The sequence below is a fragment of the Puma concolor genome, chromosome B3 (genome assembly GCF_028749965.1).
Source record: "Puma concolor isolate L17-30 chromosome B3, mPumCon1.1.hap2, whole genome shotgun sequence".
Lineage (NCBI taxonomy): Eukaryota > Metazoa > Chordata > Mammalia > Carnivora > Felidae > Puma > Puma concolor.
In genome coordinates, this window is record NC_141672.1 from 38,455,165 (window position 1) to 38,476,935 (window position 21,771).

The 21,771-nt window shown below is 37.1% G+C and overlaps 2 protein-coding genes across 4 annotated transcripts in view; one reads left to right on the forward strand and one right to left on the reverse strand.

The window, feature by feature from the left end:
• Positions 1-7,405, forward strand: part of SGPP1 (sphingosine-1-phosphate phosphatase 1) — a 36,156-nt gene extending 28,751 nt beyond the window's left edge. Inside the window, exon 3 of the mRNA XM_025919337.2 lies at positions 4,967-7,405. Within this exon, the coding sequence (XP_025775122.2) occupies positions 4,967-5,518 (552 nt within the window). The 3' untranslated portion in view covers positions 5,519-7,405. The remainder of the gene's footprint in view (positions 1-4,966) is intronic.
• LOC147579914 (uncharacterized) overlaps positions 1-21,771 on the reverse strand; it is a 149,294-nt gene that overhangs the window by 98,725 nt on the left and 28,798 nt on the right. The window contains exons 2-3 of one of the 3 annotated variants that reach the window (XR_015252315.1): positions 13,445-13,868; positions 9,045-12,484 (exon numbers count right to left, since the gene is read on the reverse strand). The gene's annotated coding sequence lies outside the window, so the exon portion shown is untranslated. Of the gene's footprint in view, positions 13,869-21,771 lie in introns of those variants that run through there. The other 2 variants (XR_015252313.1, XR_015252312.1) reach the window with 2 other exon arrangements.

Below are 21,771 nucleotides of genomic sequence, written 5' to 3' on the forward strand. Positions count from 1 at the left end.
ATTTGAACACTCCTTGAAAGGGGAAAAAAAAGGCATTTTTAGTATTTATTCTGGGGACAACAGAGGAGAGCAAAATGAGATTGTTCCAGGGAAGCCATATCAGGGTGTTTGTGAGGATCAAATATGACACTAAATGTAAAGTATTAGAACAGTGTTTTCAGTGTAGAGACTGTTATTCCCTGAAAATGTCTTTAGCCTAAATTGAAGAAATTATGTTTCATCTATTTCTCATACAGAGTTCTTATCAAGCAGGATTATATAGTCAATATGATGAATCTAAAGAATTTCTCTGTCTCAGTTTAACTAAACAAATATTTATTGCCTACTTACTGTGTGCCAGCCATTGGGTATATATGTATAAATAAGATAAAGACTTTGCTTTTGAGAGATCACTGTCTAAATAGGTAATATGTAATGTAAATATGTAATGCAGTGGTTCCTCAACTGGAGCTGCACAACAGAACCACTGGGGAGCTTTTTTAAAATTTTTGTCTTAAAAAAAAATACTTTTTAACATTTTTATTTATTTTTGAGAGACAGAATGCGAGTGGAGGAGGGGGCAGAGAGAGAGACACAGAATCCGAAGCAGGCTCCAGGCTCTGAGTTGTCAGCACAGAGCCCGACATGGGGCTCAAACTCACACGAATGGTGAGATCATGACCTAAGCCGAAACTTAACCGATGGAGCCACTCAGATGCCTCTGGGGAGCTCTTTTTTTTCTTTCTTTCTTTTTTTTTTTTTTTTTAGAAAGAAGTTGATGCCCAGGGTACCTGGGTGACTCAGTTGGTTAGGTCATGATCACAGTTCATTGAGTTCAAGCCCCACATTGGGCTCTGTGCGGACAGTGTGGAGCCTACTTGGGATTCTCTTTCTCCCTCCCTCACTGCCCCTCCACTGCTTGTTCTCTCTGTCTCTCTCTCTGTCTCTCTCTCAAAAATAAGTATACATTAAAAAAAAAATTGATGTCCTACTCACACTTCAATTCAGTTAAATCAGAATCTCTGAGGATTGGCCCAGGCATCAATATTTATAAAGTTCTTTAGTGACTTCTAAAGGGCACAGAGGTTGTGAACCTTTGGTTTTCTAATAGAAATAGAAAGCAAAAAATGGAAAACAATGTGGTAACTTTTGTAGCAGATGCTATGGAGGTAAAGAGGAGGGAATTCCTTATTATGGGGTAGGAGAAGAGAAAGTTTATGGAGAAGAGAGGTGCCTGAGCAGAATCTCAAAGGATATGTAATGGTTTTCCTAAAATAGAGGAGGAAAGATAATTCCAAGATGAGAGAAATAGTCTAAAATTCATTATGGGACCTGGCATTGAAGCGTTTTGTGTTTAAGATTCTTTTTATTAAGTAATCTCTATACCCATTGTGGGGCTCGAACTTAGAACTCCGAGATCAGGAGTCATATGCTCTACTGCCTGAGCCAGCCAGGGGCCCCTGGCATTGAAGTGTTAGGATAGGCAGAAGCCAGATATGAAATGCTTTATATGCCTTCTAAGAAGTTTGAATACACAAGTGATATTGCTTTAGTTCACAATTTGATAAACATTTTGTTAATTGCTTATATTTTTCTTCGACCTACTATGAAAGCAGTCACTTCTATAAAGAGAACACAATTGCTTTTAAATAATCTCATTTCATATTTTTAGAATTGGAAAATATCAGGAAAAACTTGTTCTATATAGAAATAAATTTTTAAAATGTTTTTTTTTCAACTTTTTTTTTTTTTTTTTTTTTTTATTTTTGGGACAGAGAGAGACAGAGCATGAACGGGGGAGGGGCAGAGAGAGAGGGAGACACAGAATCGGAAACAGGCTCCAGGCTCCGAGCCATCAGCCCAGAGTCTGACGCGGGGCTCGAACTCACGGACCGCGAGATTGTGACCTGGCTGAAGTCGGACGCTTAACCGACTGCGCCACCCAGGCGCCCCAAAATGTTTTTTTAATGATGCCTGTAATGTAATTGTTGAAAAACAGAGTAAAGATTCACTTACAAGTAATTTAGTAGATTTTGTTAGAATAGATTCATGTAAGGGATTCATTTATTCGTCCAATAAATATTTGAGTGTCTACAATGTGATACGCTTCCCAGGAAGGTGGTGGTTAAAGAACTTAAATTCTTCAAAATTTTTAGCTGCACATTCAGTTCTTACTCTCTTTAGGAATTGTCTGTACCTTCAGCCCTTCTTCTATTCCACAGTATTCTGATTTAGAATTTTACATAGTTTAGAACAGTGCATTGTACTGTTAACTTCACTGATCCATGACAAAGTCATTGAACTTCTGCACAATGAGGACAATGGCAAGAGTTTGAGGATATACTGAAGTCTTAAATGTAGAAGGCAAACTTAAAAACTTTTTGAATAGTATACCTTTATGATTTTGTGGCAGAGAGGGCTTTCTTAAACAAGATACAATGATAAATATGACTACATTAAATTTAGAACTTCTCTTCACTAAAAGGTGCCATAAAGAAAATGAAAAGGCAAGCTACAAAATCCAAAAAAGATGTTTATAGAACATGTTATTGATAAGAGATTTTATTGATAAAGGATTTATATATGAATACCTATGAAAAAAATCATGTAAAACAAGAAAAAAAAATCTAAAAGAATGGTTACAGAAAGACACAAATATACATTACAGAGAAAAGGAATAACTCATAATCTTATAAAAAAAATCAGGAAAATGCAATTTAATCAAGAAATGCAGAACTGATGGGATGTAAATTTTTACGAACATTTTGGAAATTTTTAATCTTATAAAATGGAACATGCACATACCCTATGATTCTGCCATTCTGTTTCTAGGAAACTCTTGCCCACACCAGGCAACATTGAAACAAAAAAAATGGTTGCACTGGTTATAATATTCCTGGTTGGTTTAAGAAGAGATACTAATTAAGAAAGCACTCAAGCTCAACCATAGCCAATAAACTAATGCAAAACCTATGAACAACTTAAATGACCACCAGTGGAAGAATGAATAAGTAAACTGTATAATCACACAGCCAAGTATTACACAGTTGGGAAAGTGAATGACCTACAACTACATATAAGGAATGAATCTTGAACTGTGCACTATATAACATTTTTATAAGCTCAGAAAGAAGCAAAACTAGGTCATTTTTTGTTTGTTTGGAGATATGTGATGAAAGCTTTTAACAAGTGCAGTAGAACCTTGGTTTGTGAGCATAATTTGTTCCAGAAACATGCTTGTAATCTGAAGCACTCGTATATCAAAGCGAATTTCAAGAACCATTGGCTCAGTTATGATCATGTGACATTCGGCATCATGTACTACTTGTATTGCAGGACATCACTAGTTTATCAAATTAAAATTTATTAGAAATGTTTGAACACTTGCAGAACAAGTTATTCACAACCCAAGGTTTTACTGTATTTATTCAGCCAAAACTCAGGTTTATAATTGCCTTTGTGGAGGATACAGAATGATAGAGTTGGGAGACAGCATACAAAAGATTCAAAGTACTGGTAATATTATTATCTTTTTTGCAGCAGTGATTTCCTAGATATGAATTTTATAACTTCATATACACTCTACGTATCTTTTTCTATGTATCAGTTATTACCTAATAAAAATTTTAAGACAGAAAAACATTAGGCAACTACAGTTGACCCTTTAACAACATGGATTTGAGTTGCATGGGTCTACTTATATGCAGATTTTTTATAGTACTGAGTGTCTTTTCTCTTATGATTTCCTTAACATTTTTATTTCTCTTTATTCTACTTTCTCTTTACTCTTTTATTTCTCTTACTTTACTGTAAGAATACAGTATATAACATGTATAGCATTAATTATATGTGTTAGTTGATGTTTAGTTATTGGTAAGGCTTCAGGTCAGTAGTAGGCTATTAGTAGTTGAGTTTTGGGGGAGTCAAAGTTATATATGAGTTTTTTACTGTATGTGGGGTGGCCATCCCAATCCTCACATTGTTTAAGGGTCAGCTGTGTAATTTCCCAGAAATCAAAACTACACATGGGGCACCTGGATGACTCAGTTGGTTAAGTGTCTGACTCTTGGTTTCTGCTCAAGTCATGATCTCATGGTTCATGGGTTTCCAGCGCTGCATTGGGCTCCACACTGCAGGTGCAGAGCCTGCTAGGGATTCACTCTCTCCACATATCTTTCTGCCCCTGCCCTGCTTGCATTCTCTCTCCTTTAAAAAAAAAAAATTTTTTTAACGTTTATTCATTTTTTGAGAGAGCATGAGCAAGGGAGGGGCAGAGAGAGAGGGAGACAGAGAATCTGAAGCAGGCTCCAGGCTCTGAGCTGTCTGCACAGAGCCCGACACAGGGCTCGAACTCACAAACTGTGAGATCGTGACCTGAGCTGAAGTCAGACGCTTAACCCACTGAGCCACCTAGGCGCCCCCACTCTCTCTCCTAAATAAAATAAATAATTTTTTAAAAAAGTTAAAAAAAACTACACAATTTAGGCAGAGTTTATTGTTAAGGATTTAAATATAAATCTTATATAGCATATATGTAGTTAGTTTATAAAAAGGTAGAATTATGAAAACATAACTTTTAAATGTTTATTTTGAGAGAGAGGGCATGCATGCACATGCATGAGCACAAGCAGGCAAGGGGTAAAGAGAGAGGGAGAGAGAGAATCCCAAGCAAGCTGTGCACTGTCAGCACAGAGCCCGACACAGGGCTTGATCACATGAACCATGAGATCCGGGCCTGAACCAAAGTCAAGAGTCAGATGCGCAAATGAGTGGGCCACCCAGGCGCCCCCAAAACATAATACTTTCATTATTATTATCAAATTAATCTTTTTATTATCACTAAATGTTTAGTATTTATTATATGGTCAGTAAAGTTTGAAAATGTGACATCTAAAGAATCTGTATTAACATTTAAAATGTGAAATATATGTTTTTAAATGTCAAAAATAGTATTATGCTGAACAACTTTACTTTTCTCTTTTCCCAGGATATTATTGCCGGATTCCTATATACCATTTTAATCTTAGCTATCTTCTATCCGTTTGTGGACCTGATTGACGACTTCAACCAAACTCACAAATATGCTCCATTAATCATCATTGGGCTTCATTTAGCCTTGGGGATCTTTTCTTTCACTCTTGACACCTGGAGTACATCCCGAGGAGACACAGCTGAGATTCTAGGAAGTGGTGCTGGAATTGCATGTGGATCTCATGTTAGCCATAACGTGGGTCTAATGTTAGATCCTTCTCTGGATATACTACCATTAGCTCTGCCCCCCATTACCGTGACTATGTTTGGAAAAGCCATACTGCGGATCCTCATCGGGATGGTATTTGTACTAATAGTCAGAGATATAATGAAAAGGATCACCATTCCTTTAGCCTGTAAAATCTTCAGTATACCATGCGATGATATTCGAAAAGCAAGACAACACATGGAAGTTGAACTTCCTTATCGGTATATTACCTATGGAATGGTTGGTTTCTCTATCACATTTTTGGTTCCTTATCTATTTTTCTTTATTGGTATCTCTTGATGCAGAAATACTGTTTATAAGAAAGGAGGGTATCAGTTACTGATATCTAAAAATATATCCTAGTTAAAAGCCAAATCAGAGTTAGGCTTTTGCAGGAATTTAACTTAAATAATTATTTAAGTAAATTCGTAAGAGTCAGTGCATTTTATCATTGCACATCCAGATATTGTTTTAGGTGAGCTGAGCTATTTCAACACTGAGAAAATGATAAGTATCCATTTAGAATGTTCATGTAATGTTTGGAGAGTTTTATGCTGTTATGAATTCGAGTTATATATAATATATATTAAGATACATAATGTACAATTATGTATCTAATGTATGTTATATATGAAATAATATACCTAAGTTATTTTAAACTGTGGGGCTGTATTATAAAATCAATAATATGCAAACAGTGTGCCGGTATATTTGGATTTAGTACAGGCACGTTGTTATTAACAGATATATTTAACATTTATTTACTATGGGAACCATTTCCTAATTGAATTGCGTAATTACTAGACCAGAATTCATATGCCACCACATAATGTTTTACTGCCTCTTTTTACACTGCCGTCACCTTTCATGTTACCCATGATGTTGAGCATGGGAGGCATTTTTAATGGACCAAATTTTCAGAAAAATTAGGTTGTTTTTTTTTTTTTTTTTCAATTCTGTAATTCAACACTGTGTTGAATGTACTTTATTTGCAGTTGTTCTGGACATCAGTTTAATAATTCAGGTACTGAATTTTATTGCTTGTTAATTGTGCCTTTCTGTTGCTGAATTAAGAAATGCCATGTATACTGTGATACAAAAATAAGATACTATCTTTATCTTAAGTTACATATAATCAGGCAAATGTTTTAAAAATACATGTCAAACTAACAGGGCTAGAAGCAAGCCACCCTCAATTGTTTAGCCTTTGTTTGGAAAGAAATGTGGAATGGGTTAAACTTTCTCACTAATTTATTGGGTAGCTAAATGGATAAGTATTTCCATTTTTGTAGGTATTTTTCTGTGCATTGTAAGTTTTAGGAACAAGATATATTTTTTGTACATTGTCTTGATTGTTTATACTGCAGGTAGATACTTCCAATGAATGGAAATGCAATTGAAATTTATAGATGGGACAATGCACACACTTAATTTATAAACAAACCGTTTTTCTAAATTATTTGGAAAGGATTGGATTTAGCAGTGTTAACTTTTAATACCCATTTATTAGCTACTTAAGGTAAATTATAAAACCTGAAAGTATCAGTATTTTAGATCCTATTATTTTTTCAATTTTTATTATTTTCACAGTGGAAAATTTGGGTATTAAACTATTCTTTCTTCTGTCTGTGCCTTTATATTTTGAAGTGTAATTGTAATTAGGTTAACATTAAGTTTATTTGTAGTAAGTTTTTCTTAAGAGAATTAACTTTCCATATAAATGAGCATCAGGTATGGAATTACTGACTTTAGTGCAATATCTGTCTGATTATCCAGAAGTATCACTTAAGATGTTTCTATTTTGGACAGCATAACTATTTGAACTCATATTTTTATAATTCCGATTGAGAATTTAGGGACATGGTAATTTTTACCAACATTGAATATGATAATTTTAAGTAAAACAACTAAATTTGGGACCTTTAGCTGTTAGTAGGAAACCGAGGCACTTAGGAACATATCGGTACGTTGGAAAATGTGCAAAGAACTTTTCTTTCAAAATGTGTTTAATGAATTGAATTTTAGGAACTATTTCCCATAATTTGGGTCTATGCTATCTTATTAATTTTTATATCTAGCTTAAAAGGTATTTGAAAATATTCCATTTCTTTGTGATTTATTATTTTCTGTCCTATGGTATCTCCATGCTAAATGTATTTTAAAATAAAAGCCAAATTCAGAATTGAAGAGTATTTTGTTTTGTTTACCTTCTTTGCATTTGTTCTCTGTATTATCTGATATTTATAAAATATATTTAGGATTTTCATTCTAGCAGGCTTTTCCTCTGAAGCATCTTATTCAAAACCAGAGTTCTGTTTTCAGTAATGGAAGATATCAAAGAAATTCTTCAGGGTTCAAACTGACTTTGGGGTCCAATTGTGATCATTCTGACATTGTACTTTTAGTAAAAAGTTTCATAATATTAAGAAACATGAATAAAATGTTTCAGCAGAATCTGTGACCAATGGTATTATAGGTAGTTGACTGCCAATTCATTGTCTCAGGCATTAGACACAGTATTAGGAACAGGTTTTTGTTTTTGTTAATGTTTATTTTTGAGAGACAGGGAGAGAGCAGGGGAGGGGCTGAGGGAGAGAGGGAGACACAGAGTCCGAAGCAGGCTCCAGGCTCTGAGCTGTCAGCACAGAGCCTGATGCAGGGCTCGTACCCATGAACCGTGATATCATGACCTGAGCTGAGGTGGGAGGTTTAACTGACTGAGCCACCCAGGCGCTCCAGGAACAGGGTTTTTTTGTTTTGTTTTGTTTTAATGTTTATTTATTTTGAGAGAGAGAGAGAGAGAGAGTGAGTGTGTGCTAGCTGGCAAGGAGCAAAGAAAGAATCCCAAGCAGGATCCACGCTGTCTGTCATCCCAGAGCTGGACGTGGGGTTTGATCTCACGACCAGGAGATCATGACAGGAGTGGAAACCAAGAGTTGGACGCTTAACCAGCTGAGCCACCCAGGTACCCCAGGAATAGGTATTTTTTCAAGCTGAATTAACATATGGACATTTCATTTTGTAACTTTAAAATGCTGTGATATGTCAATTGCAAAACCTAGGTCTGCCAGAAACTCATTAGAAGACCTAATGTAAAACAATGTGACTACAGTAGATTTGTATAATTATTTTTATTTACTAGCTTCCTTTATAATCTTTAGTAAATGTGTTTTTCAAACGCAACAAAAATTCAGTGATAGGAGTATAATTTAAAAGAAAATTTTCATAAAATATTCCCTAAGGAGGAGTAAATACTAGAATGTTTTAATTTTGAATATATGATCACATAATTTTATACTGCAAACTTTTTTTTTTTTAACGTTTATTTATTTTTGAGACAGAGACACAGCATGAACGGGGGAGGGGCAGAGAGAGAGGGAGACACAGAATTGGAAGCAGGCTCCAGGCTCTGAGCCATCAGCCCAGAGCCCGATGCGGGGCTCAAACTCGTGGACCGCGTGACCTGAGCTGAAGTCGGACGCTCAACCGACTGAGCCACCCAGGCGCTCCTGCAAACATTTTTTATTAGCAAAACAATTTCATTCTTGTTAACAAGGTTTTCACTAGATTTAAAAATCTGTTTAATTTGGACATGAGTAAGGACCAATTTTTAAAATTCAACTTAAAAGTTGAATTAGTTTTTCTGAAGGGAGTTTTTGTCTGCTAAAGAGATTTTTTTGGAAAGGGAACAAGCAATATTTTGAGAAGAGTACTGTAACCGGACATAGTGGATGGTACCATGCAGGATATTTTGTCAGATTTTGGTCATGTTCTTCCAGTTTCTTCTATAGTGTACTTAAGTTAAAAAGAAAAAAAAAAAAACCTCTTTACACACTTAAATTTTAATTGTGGTTACATAAGCTGCAAATAGCACAATAAAAATAAATTTTAACACGCTAACTGTAAAGGACATTTTAGAAAACTCTCCATTTTTAAGCCCACTACACATCTTTATAAACAAAGCATGCCCTGCTTATAAGACAGGAGGGAGAATTCAAAGAAAAATAGAAGAAACATTAAAAAAAAAATGTTTCCAGAAATAAACACTAATTTGTTAATTTCAACTAGCAGGTATTCTATAAATTTGTCTTTTTCCTTTCATCATCTTTAGTCTTGGTGCATTTTTTTTAAATGTTTATTTATTTTTGAGAGAGAGAGAGAGCGCAAGTGCAAGTTGGGGAGGGGCAGAGAGAGAGGGAGACACTAAATCCGAAGCAGGCTCCAGGCTCTGAGCTGTCAGCACAAAGCCCGATGCGGGGCTTGAACCCACAAGCTGTGAGATCATGACCTGAGCCAAAGTCGGAAGCCTAACCAAATGAGCCACCCATGCACCCGCAGTCTTGGTGCATTTTCCACCATTTAAAACAGCCCAGCCCCTAGCACTGCAAGCAACAGGATATGACAGAATATGTTTGTATTTTAGGAGGTTCCCCCCATTTTCTGAAAGCCAAATGAATTGTGAAATTGCTTTGTGACCCATACTAACCAATTATATCATGATGTCTACAACGTTGTTAGGTTTATGTCACCAAGCCCATTATCTCAGGTTTTAAAATTTCATACACTTACCTTACCTATTATGCTATTTGCAGTATTTGATTTAATACATGTTTTCAAAGTTTTTGTTACATAATGACCTTTTCTTAGGAGATATAAAATGGATACTTTTTAAAAAAATTACCACAGGGGCACCTGGGTGGCTCAGTCAGTTAAGCGCCGACTCTTGGTTTCAGCTCAGGTCATGATCTCACAGTTTGTGAGTTTGAGCCCTGCATCAGGCTCTGTGCTGACAGTGAGCAGTTTGCTTGGGATTCTCTCTCTCTTCACACTCTGCCCTTACCCTGCTTGCTCTCTCTCTCAAAATAAAAAACTTAAAATTAAAAAAACAAAACAAAACAAAACACAATAGTATTATTACCTCTTCAGATTTGAGGTTTTTCCTTTGTCCTGTATTAGGGGTTCTCTTAACTGAAATCGCATTATAGCATATATCGAAACCTGGGATTCTCTTGCTTATGTATTATTGGCTTCAAATGTTCTATGATATAAGCTCCATGAACAAAAAATAGCCTGTGCCTCTATTTACTTCTGGGTCCCTGGGACAGCAGGCATTTGATTAACATACGTTGAATGAATACTCAATCCACAGACAGGCTATATAGTATGTACATTTTTCTGGGGGAAAAATTCTACAACTTCCAACAGGTTCTCAAAGAGATTAATGATCTAAAAAAGTAAAAAAATGATGTAATAGTTTACTTTTTACTTGTTTTAGTTGTTTTAAAACTTTAGCTTGTAAATAAATGCTTCCAATTTATCTGGTAGGAATTTTATCACTTTTCATGCAAATATTTAAAGGATAATTTAGATTCTTGAAATGTTTTGCCTGTAATTACTTCAGTGCCCTGTTTTATAGAATGTGATTTATGTCCAAATTATTATTTATCTTTTTAAAAGTCTATTTATTTTGAGAGAAAGAGTGTGTGAGTGGGGCAGGGGCAGAGAGGGAGAGAATATCCCAAGCAGGCTCTGCCTTCTCAGTGCAGAGGAGCCTGATGCAGGGGCTCAAACTTACGAACCAGGAGATCATGACCGAAGCTGAAGTGGGATACTTAACCTACTGAGCCACCCAGGTGCCCCAAGGTATTATTTCTTTAAAAGCAAATTTTATTCTCTCCCTCTCTCTCTGCCCCTCCCCCACTTACACACACATGTGCGCACCCACACTCTGTCTCAAAAATAAATAAATGGTAAAAAAATTTTTTTAAAGGGGTTCCTGGGTGGCTCAGTCAGTTGAGTGTCCAACTCTTGGTTTCAGCTCTGATCATGATCTCACTGTTCCTGAGTTTGAGCCCTTCGTCCCCTCCTTGGGCTCTGCACTGACAGCACAGAGCTTGCTTGGGACTCTCTATCTCCCTCTCTCTCTGCCCCTCTCCTGCTTGATCGTGTGCATGCTTTCTCTCAAAAATAAATAAACACTAAAAAAACTAAAAGCGAATCTGCCAAAAGTGTTCTGTATAAATGAGGGTATAACATCTGTTCCCAGTTAATAAGCTATAGAAGTGTAATCTTGAGAATATTACTTTGCCCCTCTTTTTATCTGGGTTGATTTAGGGATGAAATTCGCCAAACTCATTTTAATGGATAGTGTTACTTTTGGTTATTTCTCATTGAAGTACTATGATAACAGCCTTGAAATAGTGAACATAAAAAACTGAACTAATACTCCTTCAACATTTTCCACTCTGCAAAATGTTTCAAATAGTGTTACAAAATAAATATTTTAAAAACGTTTCCCTTGGCAGTATATTCCCAAAATTCATTTATGGACACAAGCTGTAAATTTTTAAAATTAACATATAATGTCTAAATATATAGCATAATTTATAAGTAACATTAATGAATTATAAACCCAAATACAGCATTTACATCTGAAATATTTTTTCTCTTTCCTAAAAATCATCTACATTTTCCCACATTACATATGTTAAGGGGATTATAGAATTATAAAACATTTTAGATCTATATAGGATCTTAGAGCTCATATACAGCAACTCCATACCAAATTCATAAATCTATAATATTATTAGCAGATACAGGCATACCTCATATATTGTGGGTTTGGTTTCAGATCACCGGGATAAAGTGAGTATCACAGTAAAGGGAGTCAAATCAATTTTTTGTTTTACCAAGAAGTGCATATAAAAGTCATGTCTATACTGTAGTCTGTTAAGTGTGCAATAGCATTACATCTAGGAAAAAAACACCCCAATTGACATATCTTAATTTAAAAAATACTTTATTGCTAAAAAATGCTAACCATCATCTGAGCTTTCAATGAGTCTGTAATCACTGATCATCATAAGGAAAGAGTTTAAAATACTGCAAGAATTACTAACGTGTGACACACACACAAAGTGAGCAAATGCTGCCGGAAAAATGGCACTGATTGGTTCGACACAGGATTGCCACAAAACTTCAATTTCTAAAAAACAAAACCCAATCCCCGCAATATCTGTGAAATGCAATGCAATGAGGTATGCCTGTGATTATGTGCAATCTTAATTACTTCCTCAGGCAGGCAGACTATAACTTCATGATGCAGTGTTGAACAGTTCCAAGTGCATGAAAATTTGGATGCGCTAAGAGCACTGTGGTGGGGCAAAGGATACATCTTTGGCAGAAGAAATGAGTAGAACCAAGGCACAAAAATGGGAGTGTGTTAGACATGGTTAGCAAACAAATGCACTGCAGGTGGTCAGGTACCTGGAAGAGAGTAGCAGGATATAAAGTTGAAAAGTTTGTTAAAATGTTTAATAAGAAATTCGTATAAACAATGAAGTGTTGCCTTTCTTTACCAGTAGAAGAGCTGCAGTATTTATTACTCACTTAGCTCAGGGATGAAATTACACCCAGCTTGAAGGTAATCAAAACTATTGTTTGATAGATACTTTTTCTTTTTTTTTTTTTTTTAATCTGTGATAAATGAAAAGGCTAATGTGTTTTGCTTTAAGTCTTGTTTATCTATTAAGAGGAAAAATAAGAGGAAAATTTTCATATATTAATCTTGGATTTTATATCAAGAAGCCCAAGGCCTTGATTTTGGTGACATGAGATCATGACTTCCATAGATGCAGTTAGAGGAGGAGACCCCAGTGAGTTAGGACTTTGAATATGAAGTTATACTACTCCCCTCACCTTCCAAACCCTCACTAGAGGGAAGTAAAACAAACTAATGACATACCCAGAAACCCGCTAACAGACCATGAGGGAACAGGTCACGAGGATAAGGAAGAGGCTGCAGACCAGCTACAAGTAGGCTTTCTGCATTCTACAGCGAGGACTAGCTCCCAGGGGACTCACTCTGGGCTTTCCAGTCACTCTGGGAATAACACTGGTGTTCTTCAGCGTAATTCTTAACCCACCATACTGAGACTGTGATGTTTCTTCAATGGATTGAGAGGTCAGAACCTATCACACATCTGATGAACCCCAACCGCTTGAGTTATGAAAACTCTGAGGTGAGTGTGGGAAGGGTGTTTGCTAGTAGAATCACAGACACCAAGATATGTTCCCCATGTGTGAGGTAATCCCCGATACACCCATGACCACCTAATTTTCCTGATTCAGCATTATTGTTCAAAAGGCTCTTGACTGCTTCATGGGGTGGGGGTGGGGGTGTCCTATCTGAAAAAGACATAATGACCATATTGTCTTATATTTTACCTTACAGTTAGGCCTCAAACATGTTACTGGCTATTGCAGATCTGCACGTGCAGGCGTTTCATGTACACCATTCACCTGAAACTCATTCCAGTGAAACTTGGGTGACTGTTCCATGAGGCGCTTTTAGAAGTCAGAAGGAAAGATTGTAGACTTCTGCCTTTGGGGGCTTTAAGGTATTCCATGTCATCATATGTTAATGTTAATGTCTATTATAAAGCTGGTTTCAGATTCTGGGCTTGCAAGCAGTGGTTTTTTTCCAGTCCTGACCTTGACACTTTACAGAATTCTTTTGTCCATTCTTGTGAAAGTCTTTGTGCATGAATTCCATTCTGCATGAAGATGCTAGTGCCAAACTGGTATTGGCTTTCATGTTCCCATCCCGTGTCTGTTTTCTCCTAAACACACAGTGACAAAACAGGTTATGCTGAATAAAAGAAATACATTCAAGCCAGTATGTTACAGATGAAGAAATCAGAAGACCAGAAGTTCTGTTTTGATTTGATTTTGGACTCTGACTCTAATCTGCTATACCTTTAGGCACTAGCTCTGTCTTCTGTGAGACACAATTTCCTCACATATTAAATGAAGAGGTTAGACTCTAAAATCCCTTTCAACATTAGAAGTTTATTAAACTGTTGTAGGGGCGCCTGGGTGGCTCAGTCGGTTGAGCGTCCAACTTCAGCTCAGGTCACGATCTCACGGTCCGTGAGTTCGAGCCCTGCGTCGGGCTCTGGGCTGATGATGGCCCAGAGCCTCGAGCCTGCTTCCAATTCTGTGTCTCCCTCTCTCTCTGCCCCTCCCCCGTTCATGCTCTGTCTCTGTCTCAAAAATAAATAAACGTTAAAAAAAAAAAATTATTAAACTGTTGTAGACCGAGTAAAAACAAAAGGAATATTTCTATTGTTTGTATTAGAATACTGAAATTTAATGGAAAAAAAAGAATTTTAGTCCGTTTTTGTTGAGGAAATAGAGTTGAGGGAGCATATCTTGTCCTGTCCACAAAAAGTTTGTATATACTCCTTTAAGAAAGTTACAAGTTTCTCCAAAAAGAAACAATGAGTTAATTGCTTTACGAGAGTAATAACATTGATTTGAATTACAAGGTTTAAAGTGACTGCTAAGTATTACCTAATTCAACATACTCTTCAAATAGTTCTGAATCGTAATCACCCTAAACATAGTTCTTTGCTAAAAAATAAAAGTAGAGGGAGACAGGTAGACACTAATAACCTCAGGAATTCTGTAACTCGTTGAACAAATGTTGCTAGCCATGGGGATGGATGTGTAAATGAAAAAAAGAAAAGTCTGGGCTGTGGTCAGCAGGCCTTTGCCACAAAGCCTGCCTTTGAGTTGACTTGCAAGGTTTTGTGTTTCTTCGGCAAAAACTGGTCAAAATGGTTACTACACAATCTGTTCCCAGAGTTTTGAAACATTCAGTGAAACTTTTTAAAACTTTGCATGATGTATTTTTTTTTTAGAAAGTTATTGTTTGAGAACAATGTCTTTTTATACCAGGAAATAGTTATCCTGAAATGATGTTGAAAACTTCCCCCTCCCCCTTTATTTATTTATTTTTTAACCAATACATGTTAAAGTAACAAGTCAAAAAAAAAAAAAAAAAAAAAAAAGAAAGAAGAAAGTCTAAGAATCTCATTCAGAACTAAAACAAACAGAAGAGAATGCTGCATAAGGTGAAACTACTTTATTACAAGCATGAACCTGGTATGAACCCTGAAGATTTAAGCTGTATTTCTGAAAATAAGACCCTTGTAATATAAAACATTTTAAAACTGTAGAGCACCGTATCGTTATAAATATTTTTTAAAAATAAAGCCGAACATAAATGTTCACTAGAACATTTCTAAAATTCAATAATGCTTACAGCAGAAAGGCATTTTAAAAAATATTTCATAAGTTCTATTAGAAAACATGAGGTTATTCTTGAATGTCATTCAGATGGTTTCTTATGATGGTTTTACTTACCACTTCTCAACTTTATGACGGTGCAAAAGTGATACTTCTTCACTAGAAACTGTATATGGAATTTTGCATTCCGATCTTTTCTGAGCTAGCGATATGTGGTACAATACTCTTGTGATGCTGGGCAGTGGCAGCGAGCCACAGCTCCCAGCCAGCCACGTGGTTACGTGGGCAAACAACCGATTCACTCGTAACCATTCGGCACCCATACAACCATTCTGGTTTTCACTTTCAGTACAGTAATCAGTGTATTACATGAGATATTCAACACTTTATTATAACATAGGCTTTGTGTTGGATGATTTTGCCCAACTGTAGACTAACATGTTCTGAGCACATTGAGGGTAGGCTAGGCTAAACTGTGTTCAGTGGATTAGGAGTATTAAATGCATTTTGACTTAGGTATTTTCAACTTCACAATGGGTTTACCAGGACATAAACCCGTGTGAAGTGGAGGAAGATCTGTAACTGAAATTAAATCCAAACACCTTAAGAATGTCTTCAAGGCCCTATGGCCCCTACCTCACTCTGACTTAAAACTCTATTCCAGGGGCACCTGGGTGTCTCAGCTGGTTAAGTGTCTGATTCCGGCCTAGGTCAGGTCTGTGCTGACGGTTCAGAGCCTGGAGCCTGCTTCGGATCTTGTGTCTCCCTCTCAACCTCTCTCTCTCTGCCCCTCCCCCACTCGCTCTCGGTCTCTCTCAAAAATAAACATTAAAAAAAGAATTTAACTCTATTCCAATCACAACTGCCTATTTCTCTAACCAAGCATCACAAACTTCGCCACTGCCACCTCCCTTGACTGGAACACTCCCTCTGCCTCCCTCAATATTCACATCTCGGCTTAAATAGCATCCTCTCAGTGAAGCTTTCCCTGGTCATATTATCTAATGGAATCCCCATCTCCTGTATGGTTTTATCACATTATCTTGTAGTATATTGTTCATAGCACTGAAATGATCTTACTTGTTTGCTTTTTATATTCTTTCCTCACTAGCATTGAAGCTCCATGAAGGCAGGGACCATATCTACTATATTCTGTGCTTTATTCCCAGCACCTAGATTTAGTAGGGACTCAAGACATATTTGACTGAATGGATCTGCTTTATTATTTTATAGTGCTGTATGGTACAATTATATAAATCTATCACAGTTTACTTAACTATTATTCCAGTAATGGACTTTCAGATTGCCGCTAATTTTTTGCTATAACAATGCTACTCTGAGGGTGCCTGGGTGGCTCTGTCAGTTAAGCGTCTGACTCTTGGTTTTGGCTTGGGTCTTGATCTCACGGTTAGTGAGTTCAAGCCCAGGGCATTAACAGTGTGGAGCCTGCTTGGAATTCTCTCTCCCCGCCTCTCTCTGCCCCTCCCCCAATTGCATGCCCTCTCTCTCTGTCACTCGCTCTCTCTCAAAATGAATAATTAAACATTAAAAACAGGGCGCCTGGGTGGCTAGGTCGGTTAAGTGTCCAACTTCAGCTCAGGCCATAATCTCATGGTTCGTGAGTTTGAGCCCCTGCATCGGGCTCTGTGCTGATAGCTCAGAGCCTGGAGCCTGCTTCAGATTCTGTGTCTCCCTCTCTCTCTCTGCCCTCCCCCACTCATGCTCTCTCTCTCTCTCTCTCTCTCAAAAATAAATAAACGTTAAAAAAAATTAAAAACAATGCTACTCTGAAGATTCTTGTGTCTTGTAATTGCACATAACTACACATAGGCTGGGAGCCAATAAGAATTGAGTAAGTAAGACAATATCCTGTCCTCTTCCCCAACATCATTTGTTTCCTTTTCCCACAGAGATTTAAAGAGCTCTTACATGCAAAATAATTTTTAAATATAAAACCAGGTTTTTTTTAATAGTTCAGATCCAAAGAGAAAGTTGTTGCTTTCATCAGAATGTATTCTTTGTCACAATCGCATTAGATTTCAAATTCTCTCATATCAAAAAAATCACCTGGGATTGTAAAAAGATAGAACAAGACCTTTAAAACCACCTCTGCAAATAATTTTAAGTTGGATCTCTTATCATCTCATCATCTTAATCATCTATTTTGGCTCCTTGCCTGTTTATACCTTCAGCAATTTATACTAGAATGTTAAAAAGTGCTATACTGAACATTTTGTAACTATCATTTAAAATGGATGTTTATTATGGCACAAAAACAGACACATAGACCAATGGAATAGAATAGAAACCCCAGAACTAGACCCACAAACGTATGGCCAACTAATCTTTGACAAAGCAGGAAAGAACATCCAATGGAAAAAAGACAGTCTCTTTAACAAATGGTGCTGGGAGAACTGGACAGCAACATGCAGAAGGTTGAAACTAGACCACTTTCTCACACCATTCACAAAAAAAAAAAAAAACTCAAAATGGATAAAGGACCTGAATGTGAGACAGGAAACCATCAAAACCCTAGAGGAGAAAGCAGGAAAAGACCTCTCTGACCTCAGCCGTAGCAATCTCTTACTCGACACATCCCCAAAGGCAAGGGAATTAAAATCAAAAATGAACTATTGGGACCTTATGAAGATAAAAAGCTTCTGCACAGCAAAGGAAACAACCAACAAAACTAAAAGGCAACCAACAGAATGGGAAAAGATATTTGCAAATGACATATTGGACAAAGGGCTAGTATCCAAAATCTATAAAGAGCTCACCAAACTCCACACCCGAAAAACAAATAACCCAGTGAAGAAATGGGCAGAAAATATGAATAGACACTTCTCTAAAGAAGACATCCGGATGGCCAACAGGCACATGAAAAGATGCTCAACGTCGCTTCTCATCAGGGAAATACAAATCAAAACCACACTTAGATACCACCTCATGCCAGTCAGAGTGGCCAAAATGAACAAATCAGGAGACTATAGATGCTGGCAAGGATGTGGAGAAACAGGAACCCTCTTGCACTGCTGGTGGGAATGCAAATTGGTGGAGCCACTCTGGAAAACAGTGTGGAGGTTCCAGAAAATTAAAAATAGACCTACCATATGACCCAGCAATAACACTGCTAGGAATTTACCCAAGGGATACAGGAGTACTGATGCATAGGGGCACTTGTACCCCAATGTTTATAGCAGCACTCTCAACAATAGCCAAATTATGGAAAGAGCCTAAATGTCCATCAACTGATGAATGGATAAAGAAATTGTGGTTTATATACACAATGGAGTACTATAGGGCAATGAGAAAGAACGAAATATGGCCCTTTGTAGCAACGTGGATGGAACTGGAGAGTGTGATGCTAAGTGAAATAAGCCATACAGAGAAAGACAGATACCATATGTTTTCACTCTTATGTGGATCCTGAGAAACTTAACAGAAACCCATGGGAGAGGGGAAGGAAAAAGAAAGAGATTAGAGTGGGAGAGAGCCAAAGCATAAGAGACTCTTAAAAACTGAGAATAAACTGAGGGTTGATGGGGGGTGGGAGGGAGGGGAAAGTGGGTGAAGGGCATTGAGGAGGACACCTTTTGGGATGAGCACTGGGTGTTGTATGGAAACCAATTTGACAATAAATTTCATATATTGAAAAAAAATAAAAAAATAAAAGCTCAGAGAAATGAAACCTAAAAAAAAAATAAATAAATAAAATGGATGTTTATTGCTATTTACATTAATTTTTACATTAAAAATTTTTTGCTATATTTAAATAAAAATGTATGATTTATTTCAATAAAATTAATAGCAACAATTAAAAGATAACAGGTCCAGTGGCGCCTGGGTGGCTCAGTTGGTTAAGCGTCCAACTTTAGCTCAGGTCATGACCTCGCGGCATTTGTGAGTTTGAGCCCGCATCAGGCTCGGTGCTGACAGCTCAGAGCCTGAAGCCTGCTTCAGATTCTATCTCCCTCTCTCTTACCCTCCCCTGCTCACTCTCTGTCCCTCTCTCTCTCTAAAATAAGTAAATAAATAAGTAAAAGATAACAGATCTGATAATATTGTTCTTCATGGCCAATAATTTCTTGTAGTCCTTACTCTTTTCCTTTGCTACCGTTCCATTATGCTTTTGCTAAAATGAGACAATGTTTTATTGCTTGTGAGGACTATGTACTGTACCTAACCATATTAAATCAATTGGAGACTACATTTGGGCTATTATAATTGGGCTATTACAAGCTTTTTTTATTCCAAATAACATTGATAAGACATTAAGCCTCAAATATGAATTCCAACTAATTATTAATGTTTTATCAGTTCAAACCCAAGAATATATTGCAAAATAACATCTTGCAAATGAACTGTAAAAGAGGCAGGACTAATTAACATATTTTAGATATAAATAATCTTTGGAGTTTATTATTACTAATTCACTAAATATGTATTCAAGGAAATGTATGAACACAATATAGAACTTGAAGTATATGAACAGAAGTAACAGCAACCTTGCTCAAAATAGTTTTTAAAAATAAAATTAATTATCTCATTTAACAATGTCTAGAAGTAGTGGGTTACAGATCATGTTTGATCCAGTGAAACCTAGAGCCATGGAAATAGACAAAATTGCTTCTGGAACAATCTTCACAACATATATTTCATCTCAAGGACAAACACCAATCAACGAAGTATTTTGCAGAAGCTATGTTGTGAAGAATTACTTAAATTCTGTTGATAGGAGCTGTTAAATAACAAAATTCAATTAAGTAAACTTGAAGATCTCATTGGCTTTATTAAATGATTCATGAATTGGGCAGTGCCCCATTTAGCAAGTAGAGAGGTACTCCAAGGAGTTACACAAAGTAGACGGTTTTTATAGACGTAGGGTGGGGGCAAGAAAGCAATCAGCAAAAGAAAAGGACGTTCGGAGGAGGCTGTTTGCTAGGGGAAAAAGCAAGGCATCTTATGCAGATTACCTCATCTTTCTTTGGGGGACGGGGAGGACCCAGGTGACAGACTCACTGGTGCTGATATAAAGAAAAATTTCCTGACTGACTGCTTAAGGCCACATTTCTGGGGGACACTCAAACTGTAATTAGACTTGCTATTAAGCATTGGTTTGGGAACCTGGTCTAAGTGACACCACTTTGGACACCATTTTTTAACAGAATGCTGTGGTCCGTTAATGATGTCTGCCAAGGGCAATGGAGAGAGGAGGTAGAAGGTAGGAAGCCAATGAAAGAAACACTAAAATGCAGACTGGAAAGGACGAGAGAGTTGCCAGAAGAACAAAGAGATCAACAGTGTCTATGTGGATATGTGGTAGGGGCAAGTAGTGAGATTTTAATAAATGATTCAATGATTTAATTATTTGAAAGGGAAAAAAAGGAATTGGGAAATGAGGCAGTAAATACATTTCTGGGGTTTACAGACTTGTGAAATTGGTAGATAGTACATGCTAGAACTGATTTTATTACGTGCGGGGTTTTTTTAATCTACATTATATCTAAGATTAGATTGTATCTGAGTAAGAATGTAAAATCGAAAGCTAACAATAGCCATCAAATGGCTTCGTAGCACCTGATCTTAAACACTACTTTGTACCATTAATCATTAAGCTTACATTTGTCAAACAGAAACATTAGGGAACCACATCAAAGGGTTCAGGTCAGTTACCTGAACTGTGATTCTCAACGTGCAGTCCCCTGACCAGCAGCATCAGCATCACCTAGGAACTTGGTAGAAAAGCAAATTCCTGGGTCCCATCTCAGACTTTCTGAATCAAAAACTGGGGGATCAGGACCTAGCAATTTGTTTAACAAGCCCACCAGGTAATTTGGATGCACACTCCAGTGGTTGTATTAAACAGCATTTTCTCGTTAAAGAAGCCACATACTTATTAAGTTACTAGTGCACTGGGTCTGCCTGACCTAGATTCTGTACCGCCAAACCCTTTCAAGGGGTTAGAGCCAACTAAAAGTCTTTTAAGAATATTGTGGTCTATTGGCCAGCTGTGGTCTATTGAGAAAGCTCTGGAGAAAAAAAGCAAGCAAGGTCTGAGCTACAGGAAAGATGATTATTCACATTGGCGGCCAGCAATCCTCACAAGTAAGAGAACTTCCTCTCCCTAACTCCCCATGGCTTGAACTCAGAAGTCTCAGGCACCGACTGGGCCACCCAGGCACCCTCATGCATACAATAATTTTTGACAGATTCATCTGTAAGGAACAGTTTTGAATTTTTGACTTGCTACCCATTTACAGCATGTCCTACCAAGAGTCTTCCTTTTTACAGCAGAGTTATTTGTGTATCCATTTTATTGTTCTATTAAACATTATACTGGAGCTCCTGGGTGGCTCAATCGGTTAAGTGTCCAACTTCAGCTCAGGTCATGACCTCACAGCTCATGAGTCTGAGCCCCACGTTGGGCTCTGTGCTGACAGCTCAGAGCCTGGAACCTGCTT